The sequence below is a fragment of the Camelus ferus genome, chromosome 18, assembly GCF_009834535.1.
Source record: "Camelus ferus isolate YT-003-E chromosome 18, BCGSAC_Cfer_1.0, whole genome shotgun sequence".
In the NCBI taxonomy this organism is placed as follows: Eukaryota; Metazoa; Chordata; class Mammalia; order Artiodactyla; family Camelidae; genus Camelus; species Camelus ferus.
The window spans coordinates 5,747,528-5,757,838 of NC_045713.1; the positions used below are offsets into that span (position 1 = coordinate 5,747,528).

Consider the following 10,311-nt stretch of genomic DNA (forward strand, 5'->3'; position numbering starts at 1 on the left):
CAACTGGGCCCTGTGGCTGCGGGAATCTCCCGGCTGCGTAAGGCCACGTAGCGCAGACAGTCCTGTGGTCCTCATGTCAGGGAGGGGGCGCACAGGGACGGCCCACGTGAGAGACGGGCTGCAGCTGCTGCTCCTCAGCAGGACACTGGTGCTCTGCTGAGTGAGCTCCGTGGCGGGGAGCTGTGGATTCTCCATGCGCAGAGGAGGCTTGGACCCCACCGTTCTTGAATGACATGCTGGGAAAAAGCTGGGTATTTTATAATTAATCTGAGGAGACTGGGCCATCCTGTCATTTGTATGGCTTGCGATCATCCATCTGAAGCAGGTGTGGATGCTTGTTAGCGACAGTAACGAAATGCCCCCACATTAGAAAGTTACAAAGCCCAGTGCAGCAGGCAGGCGACCCCTCTCTCTCACTTCTCGGTAACGTGATGACTAAGCCGCATCCAGGAAAACCTGCTCCGTGCCCTTTCTTTCTCCCTCTTTTAGAGTTGCCTCTTGTCTCCTTCTTTCCTTTGGGGCAAAAAGATTAATCACACCAAGGAACCATGAATATGAAATGAGATCTAAGGAATGAAAAAGGAAAAAAAAATCCAATCCTAGATCATATCTAACTATGTACCTGTGTACCTAACTACACACACACACACACATCATTACATCTCAAGGTTTTCTTCCTTTAAAAAATGCCCTGCTAACTGATAAGCGGTGACGACAGGCCACACTCGGATGAAACCAGTCCTGCTTGGCCCCACCCCTCCCCTGCTGGGAGTCCTTCCTCCGCTTCCCTGAGCATCGCTATGGCTAAGCGGTGCCAGGGCACCTGATGGAAGATAGCTGGGATGGGAGACGGACAAAAGGGAGATGCAGAGAGCCAATCCCAAAGGACTACTTGCAACTCTGTCTTCAAATAGGTTTGCCATTTAGGTCGAAGACAACCCGAGACACTGGGGACTTTGAAAGATTCAATCCAACACAAAAATGTTTGTAGAAAACTAGGCTACCAGGAAAGGTAGGACAGGTAATGGTTCTGAAGGGCTATTCTTTAAAGACCATTTTTTCTCCTTACAGTTACTCATATGATTGGCATGGAACCCTCTGTTCTCCTTACTCCTCATCAAGACCTCAACGGCCTTCAAAATAAGCATATGTCACTCGCTGAAAATGGCATCAACTTTCCTTAAGGTCCAAGGCCATCACCCCAATGCTCAAATCATCAAAGGAACATTAAGAAATGGTTACATCCACCAAGAGGGGAAGGTGACGATGCAACAGCAAGTCCAGTTTCTCGCTCCTTCATCATCAAACTGACTGGCAAGTCTGACGTACAAATCATTAAGGGAAACAGAGATGCCGAGGGCCACAGAGCTGGGCAGAAAGAGGTAGATGGGTGAGGGAAACAGATTCCCGTGTCAGCAGCTTGCTGTTGAGATGAGCACCTCATTGCTGTGGTAACTAAGCACAAAGCCATTCATTAGACCCACACGACCTCTCCTATGAGACTGGGGCTGAGGACAGAAGGTGAGCCTTCCAAAGTCCTCCCATGCCTGGGAGGCTAAACCGATGGCCAGGCCAGTTTAAGAGGCTGGATTTTCAGACACTGAATGCCTCTCACCAATGTTCAGAAAACAGACCAACCAAGGGTTAGAATTACCTTCCTGTAGCCATCCGGTTCCAACTCACTGAGCTACCTTGGCCAGAGGCCTCAAAGGAGCCACCAGCAAGGACACAGCATCTTTCTGGGTCTGGGGGCTTCTTGGAAGAATTCCGTGGGAGCCACGGTGAGAGCAGGGAATCAAAATCCTGGAGAAATCCCAGGCCAGAGGTGTCACTCCCCTGCCTTTGGGGGAGCAATACCGAATGCTTCCTCAGACAATGATTTTTGAAGTTGTCAAAGAAGATTCTGGAGTCTCCTACAGTCATTCATCCCAATGACTTACCAACACTCATCATTCTAACAGAATTCAATTTTTCAAATCTAAATTCCACATACTGAAAAGCATAGCTACGACCCAGACGCTTGCCCCTATATGATAATCTTTCTTTTCATTTTAACAAACACTTTCTAGTCTTTCCTGATTTAAAGAAACATTTTTGCTTAGCTACCATCATGATATTAAAAAGTTTATATTTTTCCTAGAATATAAGAAATATTTTCCCATTTTTCTCCACAATCACCATAATTATTATCTCTGCTGGTGGCTTCCCTATTGCTGACTCACAACAGGGGCTTTGAGAGGGATCTGCAACCCACCTCCCATCTCGCTGAGATGACACAGGGAGAGGCCTGCCTGCCACCTCTTCACAGAAACTGCGGGAGAGTTTGAGAGCGTTCGCTCACTTTTACCCAGAGGCTCACATCCTCCTCCTCCCTCCCTCCTCCAATCTGCAGACTCCCCTACCAAGCATTCTACATCACTTTGTTTTATAATGTAATTTGATATCTTACAAATATCACTCACATCCCTCTTAGGAGCCCTGTGAGTTTCTCCTGGGTTGGAAATGTGACTGTCGTATGACGGTTCCAGCACGGTAGCCATTACTTGCTATACAGTAAAAAGTAAAAAGCCATCCTTCAAGGATTTGTTCAGACACAGAACAGATTTTGGCATCGATCATGACCGACCTGGAACTGCAGGAGGTTTCTTGTTTTGGTTAGGAACAAGCGGTTTTGATTTCAAAAGCGTTAGTCACATTCTGCCAAGCTCGGCCCTAACTTTGATGAGGCAGCAAATACTCTTGGAGAGTTTAAGAGGAGGCCAGCTTTCCATTAGAGCAAGAGGTAGGGCTCATTTTCCATGCAAACGTCCACAAAGCTCTAGCACAAACAACTACGTCCATTATTTTCCCTAATGTGTTTTGAGTGAGAGCCAGGGCTGTATAAGTTCTCCAGTAATTGCTAATTAAATTGGCCAACCCAGAAAGGCAGTGAGAAGGAAGTACACCTGATCTGTCTTAGATGGACAACCACTCCATTTAGATGTCCAGCCAAGAAAACCAACAGCTTGGGTTAGATACAGCCTTCCACCCATCAAGATGGGACACCTAAAACACGAAAATGTCAACCGGGAACTTAGCTGTGAGCAGCGAGTGCGCTCCGGCTGCATCTGTGTGTGGGTTGGGTGTTTCGAAGCAGTGGAGGCGCTGCCGCCCAGCTGTTCCCCTCATGACACGTGTTTTCTCTTGTAAAACTTCCAGCAGGCTGGCAGGCTCCACGCTCCTCACTTAGCTTTGTTTGTGTTTTCAATGAATCAATGGGATACGGAGACTAATCAACATGTTTAGAAAAATAAAGAAAGGAAAGAAGAGGAACGGCTCATGATGCTGACTGCTCCCGAAAGCTGGGTGGGAAAAGCTCGGCACAAGCGGGAACACAGGAAGGACACGGAAAAGGTCCAGGAGCCAGGCACGCGGGCCGCCCGGGCCGCCGCATCCAGGTGTGAGGAAGGAGTCCGCAGGGCAGAGGTGTGACCTCAAAGACCAGACCTTGCGGCTCTCAGATGCCGGCAGGAAGCAGCCCCAGTGCCTCGGCAGAGCTCTGGGCCCTCCACTGCCTGCTCCCAGGCTGGACTCCAACCCCAGTCCCCCTCTTCTGAGCCTCACAGCTTGAACTGCGACCCCCAGGTCTTCCAGATGGTCTCGACATCCCCCTACCACGACCCCACTGGAAGAGCAACGCCCACTCCTTGTCCCCTGACCCCTGCTATAACACTGGAAACTGCCTGAGCAAAGAATCCGTCTCTGACTTGAGCTCCAGCCCCCCGAACCCAGGGCTTCACACCTAGAAGCCGACAAAGTGATGAAGAACTCGGTAAGGAGCCGGAAAACATCGGAGGAACCTGCACTCAGCTGGCCGTCCTCTCCCTCTCCACCAGAAACTATGGCCTCGAGGAACCCAGTTCACTAGGCGGATACTGTGTTTTTGGCTCACCGGATCCAGAACAATAGATCCTTCAAGTCTCCCCATTATAGACCGGAGGAAAACATAAAAGGCAGGGAAACATTTCACACAAAACAACAGAACGTGCTAGTTACCTGAGCTCACACAGCCCTGCTGCAGGGGGTCCTGTAGCGACGTCACTGAGTGGAGGACTAAATAAGAGAAAGGGTTGCAGTTAAACGAGGAAACAAACTGGGGGGTTTAAAGCTTCCTAATACGCTGGGTGCAGCTGAGGGGCGCTGGCATGAAGGCCCCAAGGGCCCAGGGGAGGGTCTCCACTCCCTGCAGGGAGGGCCAGAATTGGGGGGCGTCCAGGCAGGTAGGCAAAGCTGCTGGTAGAAAGCTGGGCCCCAGTCGGGGAGCAGACAGAAGCTGTCACCTGTGAGATGTTTCATTCTGTGCCTTTGACTGATTTTCTTTCCTGAGTCCCTGATTTAGCTACTTGACTTTTACCTATATTTATGTATAAACAGCATTTTCTTAATTGGTAACTCATCTTCTGCTGCTTATAAAATTAGTTAGGCACAATCTTCTCTCTCCTAAAAACTAAGTCAGTCCCTTGGGAACAGGTCGCAGAGGAAGGGGGGCAGTTCGCAGCCAGCGTGGCTGGCTGCCTCCCTGCGCCGACTCCCCTCCACCCTCCCAGCAGCAGCCCAGCAGGGCTGCCCTTACCTGGCCCTGGCTGCTGCCCTTGCACAGGCAGGACGCCCTGGCCCAGCTCGCCGTTCAGCCAGAGCTGCATCCGGATGAAGGGCTCGCGGCCTTTCTGGGTCAGCTTGCTCCATGGCTTCGGCCGGGACAGCATGTCGCTGACACTGCCCTGGGACAGGCCCAGCACCTGGAATGGCAACCAAAGACGTACGGCATCAGTGCCTAGGGTTTGGTGTGAGGCCGCAGAACGCATCAGTGATACGCACAAAGCTGTGCGGCGGCGTGGCAGGGATGGAAGACACACAGGGAGCAAGCACTCCCGGGGCCGAGCACTGACCCAGCCACCGCCTGCTGGGCGGGGATGGCCTGGGGTGGGCGATGTGCTTTTCAAGGTCACTGGTGGGCTGATGCCCTGGCACAGGGAGCCATGGTTATAGTCCCAGCTCTCAGCTCCCAGGGAGAGAAGGGCTGGGAAACGGAGGGGAGGGGTTCTCTCCCAGGGTCTTGATCCTGCCAAGTCTGCGGGGTTGTCCTGACAACCCAAGGAGGAAGCACCAAAACCATCTTGCTCTTTGCCTGGTGGCGCCAGGAAAGGCTGAGGTGCTGGGGGCCAAGGATCGCTTTAGAGTAGGAGCAACGGATGCTGGCAGGATGTGGGGGCCCATCCCCTTTGCTGGCATTGGGCCAGAGGGGCATTTAGAAAGGTCTGCTCTTTCTGATCACATCCTGCTCTGTGGTAGGGGCCCAGAGGTGAGCTAGTGGTGACAGAGGAGCCAGCCTAGGAGTGAAACTCACTGCAGACGGTCGACAAGTTGCATGCACACACCCGACTTTTCTTACGCTCACATATGGCCATACATATGTATGGGCACAAACACCCCCCACAGGACACAGATGCAGCCCAGAGATATTTAGGGGCTGCATCCGATCACTCTTTGAAAAGTTCTCAAGTTCCAGAATAAACTGCACTCATGGGCCAAACAAGTTCAATGCTATTAAGTCTCTGCTAAATTTAAGGCATGAGCACAAATGTCTATTTAAATGTTCTCAAATGATATTTTTACAACACTGAACTAGAAATTTCAAGGGACTTTAAATTCTCATCCTCATTTCTGTTCACCCCATCACCTTTTGCAAAATCAGGACAAAGAGTTCACAATCCTATGGCAAGGATCTGTAGCCTAGTATATTGCAAACATTAATCTGAGGGCAGGACCTGGTAAGGGGGGGTAGAAAGTTGGGGGGAAAGGTTCCATGTGGGCCTCTCAGAGGCCACTGTTGACTGGGCCACATGTCCCTGAGGAAAACTGTCTTTTAGGGGACTGGAACATTTCTCCTTATGTTCAGCAATTCATCACTTAATCTAAAATGATCCTAGGGTATAATGTTTACAATATATTTTGCAGGCCTGGTAGATCCCCATTATCCAGAATCTCAGTGATCAGGATGTGCCAAGAACCGAAAGGGTCTGGGACCTCATCCACAACCCATGTAGTTTTGTGAGCCAGGGAAGGACACTGTGGAAACAAGGGTCTTCAGGGCCACTCCTGGGCTCAGCCCAGGCCCTGTGCAGCTCTGCCTGGGCTACCTCTAGCTGTGCATCCCTGGACACTTGCTCCGCCCCTCTGACTGGACAATATCCGAGCACCTTCTGAATTACGAGAAAGGTGCAAATACGCTTCACATTGCTGTTTCTATCCAGTGCCCTCTGGTCTCTGCATGCTGGCTGTCTTTCTCTGTGATCAGATCAGATCCTCTTTGACTGAAACAGGCAGCAGAGGCGCCTCTGGGCTCCACCTGGCAGTGGGGACAGGATTGAATTTGGTCACCTGCCAGCTTGGAGCACACAGTTAACTTCCCCAAGCTTCAGTTTCCTTATTTGTCAAATGGTGACTTTGCCACTTGCCTCACAGTGTGATGAGGGGTCACAGTGGGTGAGAGAGGCTTGCCTGGAACCTGGCCCCCAGAGGGGATGCAGCAAATGGGACGTTCACTGGCCAGCCTCCCTAGAAGTCTGGGAATGGACGCCCCATGATGCTCTCTGGTTAATTACGTGGGCGTTGGCTGCACCCTCCAGGCAGATACAGATACTCCATCTTGAGCAATGAAGAGACCGGAAAACCCAGGCCCCCGAATGGAATCCCTTACCTTCTCCCCAAAGATCCTTTGACAAATGCCGTTCTTGGCCAGCTTCTCTTTCACCTGCCGGGTGAGCTCGATGGTATCCACCTCCTGGTACATGTAGATCTCGTATTGCTCGGGGGTCAGCGGGGGGACCGAAGGCTTGGTGGGCTTCGACAGGGGCACTATCGGGGAGGAGGGCAGAGGGCTGTTCTGGGGTGTCTCGCTGCGGCTGGCCCCGGTCAGGCTCAGCTCCGAGCTCTGGGAGTACGGCGACTCGGCGCTGGGCCAGTCCTTCCAGTACTCGGAAGAGGAGGGGCCCTGGAGCTGGCTGCGCTCGGCCCGCGGCTGGCTGCCCCCGCCTTTGTCTTTCCCGCCGCCGGCTTCCTCAGCCTTGGCGTCTTCGGGAGGAGCGCTGCTCTTCCTCTCGGGCTGGACGGCGCTCCACCAGTGGTCCTTCCACACGCCGCTGCGGCCCAGCTCGCTCTTCACGTGCCGCAGGACCCCCTGCGCGGCGTCGGCCGCCCCCTGCAGGTCCGGCCCCGGCGCGTCCTGGGATTCCTTCTTCAGGGCCGGGGGGTTGGGCAGAGTGGGGACGCTGGCCTCGGGAGCCGAGGGGGGCTTCTTCAGGGAGATGGCAAGCGGCGAGTAGCTGGACACCGATGACATGGGCGAGGGGGACATTAACTTGGGGGTCAGGATGGCAATGTCAGTCTGGGACAGTGGTGCTGGCTTTAAGGCGGGGTCGAGGGCAGCCTGCTGGGCCTCCATCTCGCGGCGGGCCTGCTGCAGGATGGAGCGGATGGCGTCGTCGGAGTTCCCGCTGCTGGACGCGGAGGAGGGCTGGGCCGGCTCTGCTGCGGAGCAAACACAGAGGTGAGGCGGTGGCAGAAACCCCCCTCAGTCAGGAACGTGCTTTTTCACTCCACTTCCTCCTCACTTGACCTGCCACCGAATGCGGATTATTCGGGAGAACTGCGCTGCTCTATTTTTCCAACATTTTCCTGGTCGTGAAACATTCATGCATCCTGTCTGAACAGTGATACAAAGGGCTCACACTACTGCCCTGTGACCCTACGGCCTCCGTGACACACCAACTGAAGGGACTTAGGATCATGTGATGGGGGAGTATGCGTGCAAACGCTCCGTGACACCATCTTAGGCTCTCTTCCCCGATTATTTTAAACGTAACATTCTCATGTGCTCTACTGCAAAATTCTAGTGGTTTGGTTAGCTCAGATTCTCTTCTGGATGGGTGACTATGGTGTGGCCACCGAGGGGGAGGGCGAGGGAGGGACCACGGTGGGCAGTGGGCAGGTCCCAGCTCAGGAACCTAGAGGGGTGGCCAGGTGGTGGCGGGTGCTCAGCTGTCACGGCTGCAGGCCTGGCGGGGCCTTGCGACCAGACCCACGGGGGAAGGACTCCGCAGAGCAGGGGCTTCGTGGGCACAGGGCAGATGTGTGTCTGTGTTGAACCCCAGGAAGAAAACTCAGGCTCTTGGTTTCCTCACCAACAGAAGGTCTGAGCTGAGTTTACAGCATGGTGTGCCTCTCAATCAAAGCTCAGTTGGAGAAAAGCTGAAAGGTGAGAGTTCTCTCCTCTTAGATGAGGCAGTTCTCAGGGAGCTCTGAGGGCCGATTCCTGGGGCAGACTGACTGAAGAGGTGGACATCCATCCTTTAAAACCTCCTGCTCCCCCTGGGCAACATTTGTTTCATAAAGCCACTGTGAAGAATTTATTTTTCACCAGTGTTCAGTCAAGCATCTATCCAAATACCAAAAGCCTGTATTGCATTTAAAAAAGGGAATCTGATACAAACTACTTGCTAATTTAAGTCACGGAGGTTCTAGGCCAGGGGTACATTCTTGAGTCCATGCTAGGGAATGACATAAGACAGAATGGTAACTATTAGCAAAATATATGCCATGCAGACCTGCTCCTTGCTGCACTTGCCTAAATGCTTGAAAACATGCATTCTATTGTTTAAAAAAACAAACAGTTCATTACTGCTGACCAGAGCGCTCATGACAATTGCTGTAACTAAGCTGGGAAGACAGTGGTGGAAGACTTAGACTCCGTACCAGTTTTCTGGACTTGCAGCTCCCTTTTGGCTTGTTCGAGGATGGACTTGATTGCTTCATCAGACCCGGTCTCTGAGGCTCGGATCCGGGTGGTGATGTTACCTGCAGGGAGAAGCCACACTGATGACACCAAACCCACACCTGGAACAAAATTCAGTGCTACACGAAGATGTCATTCTGCTAAATAGCTCCCGAGTTGAGGTGATGACAAGGAGGTGGGCATGGCCTCCTGTTTACCTGTACCTGCTGTGTGTGCAACTTCACAGCGGGTACTGTGGCCTCGGGCAGGAAGGGCTTCCTGCTGACTCCACCTGGCATCGAATAGTACTTGGCCGGTGGGACAAGCTCTCAAGTTCCCCAAGCTGGATGTCACCCGCAGGTTGGGACCAGGGACAGCAAATCTTTTCATCCAGTATAAAAAAAGATGAAGGATTAAAAGGCAATGCTTTTTTGGTGAGTCATTTAAAAGCAACTCCAACTGCTTTGGCTTGGGACTCCGCTCAAGGCTCTGTACATGTACTTGAGGCCGGTATCCCAGAGGGGAAAAATGGGCCGGGAGGGCAAAGGGTTGAGGCTGGTTCTCTCTCAAACGTTTGCATGTACAAGGTGAAGAGGCTGAAGGCTTAAGTTAAAAATTTTCGGGTCTCTTATCACATACTGTCTTTTGAAAATTTATGAACAAGGAGAGAAGCCTGCGGACATCTCCTAAAGGACAATTCAGTCTTTCGGTCACATGGTGATGCTCTGCTGAGCAGCCACACGTACAGATGCACTGAAGCCACTACGGCCCGGGGCTGGCCCCCGGCCTTCCTGGAAGCCGTCCACGTGTTTTAATTTTCACTACCTTACTAAATATGAACCGCCACGTTAAACCATTTAAAAACAAGCCAACCACCAGGACAAAACCCCATTAAAGATGCGACTCCGAGGAGGGCAGTGGGGGCTGGCTGGCCGGGACCCGCGGGAGAACTGGTGACCCTTGGAGCCTGTCTACTCGGTAGCACCCTCGACAGAGTTCAGGGTTCAGGGAGGTACAAGGAAGCAGCAGCATCTCACTGGACTCAGTCACCTGACTTTTTCTCAGAGCAACAAATGTTATTCTTTCACCTGCTTCTGAGAAAACGAGGAAAGGCGTAATTTGAATCTGAAGGGGGTTGGGATTCGTACTGAGGGGCTAATGCTGAGTGGTGCCGCCTCCTCCCCGCCTCTCCTGCGCTCGGGAGAGCGCGGCGGGCAGCTCGGGAGGAAGGGGCTGTGCGTACTTGAACCCGTGCTTTGTTTTATACTTACTAGCTCTGTTTTTCCATCAGGTTCCAGGCCAGAATCACACTGTACAGTTTTAACCCAAATACACAGCTAAGGACATGCTGCTTCCTAGGTTACTAACTGCAAAGAAAAACACCTGCCTGCAACATACCTTCAGACCCATTTCTTCGTTTCGGTACTTCCTGAAATAGTCTGTTCAGGCTCTGGCCTGGATTCTCTGTTGAAAAACAAGTGTGGTAAGAACAAAACAAT

The 10,311-nt window shown here is 52.3% G+C and overlaps 1 protein-coding gene across 13 annotated transcripts in view; it reads right to left on the reverse strand.

Moving 5' to 3' along the window:
• Positions 1-10,311, reverse strand: part of CUX1 (cut like homeobox 1) — a 354,203-nt gene that overhangs the window by 51,659 nt on the left and 292,233 nt on the right. For 7 of the 13 annotated variants that reach the window (XM_032459626.1, XM_032459630.1, XM_032459625.1 and 4 more), the window contains 5 exons: positions 10,211-10,276; positions 8,794-8,895; positions 6,740-7,569; positions 4,613-4,778; positions 4,036-4,092 (listed from right to left, as the gene is read on the reverse strand). The exons of 3 other annotated variants lie outside the window; for them this stretch is intronic. In XM_032459626.1, coding sequence (XP_032315517.1) covers positions 4,036-4,092; positions 4,613-4,778; positions 6,740-7,569; positions 8,794-8,895; positions 10,211-10,276 — 1,221 coding nt within the window. The remainder of the gene's footprint in view (positions 1-4,035; positions 4,093-4,612; positions 4,779-6,739; positions 7,570-8,793; positions 8,896-10,210; positions 10,277-10,311) is intronic. 3 more of the 13 variants (XM_032459629.1, XM_032459632.1, XM_032459631.1) reach the window with 3 other exon arrangements.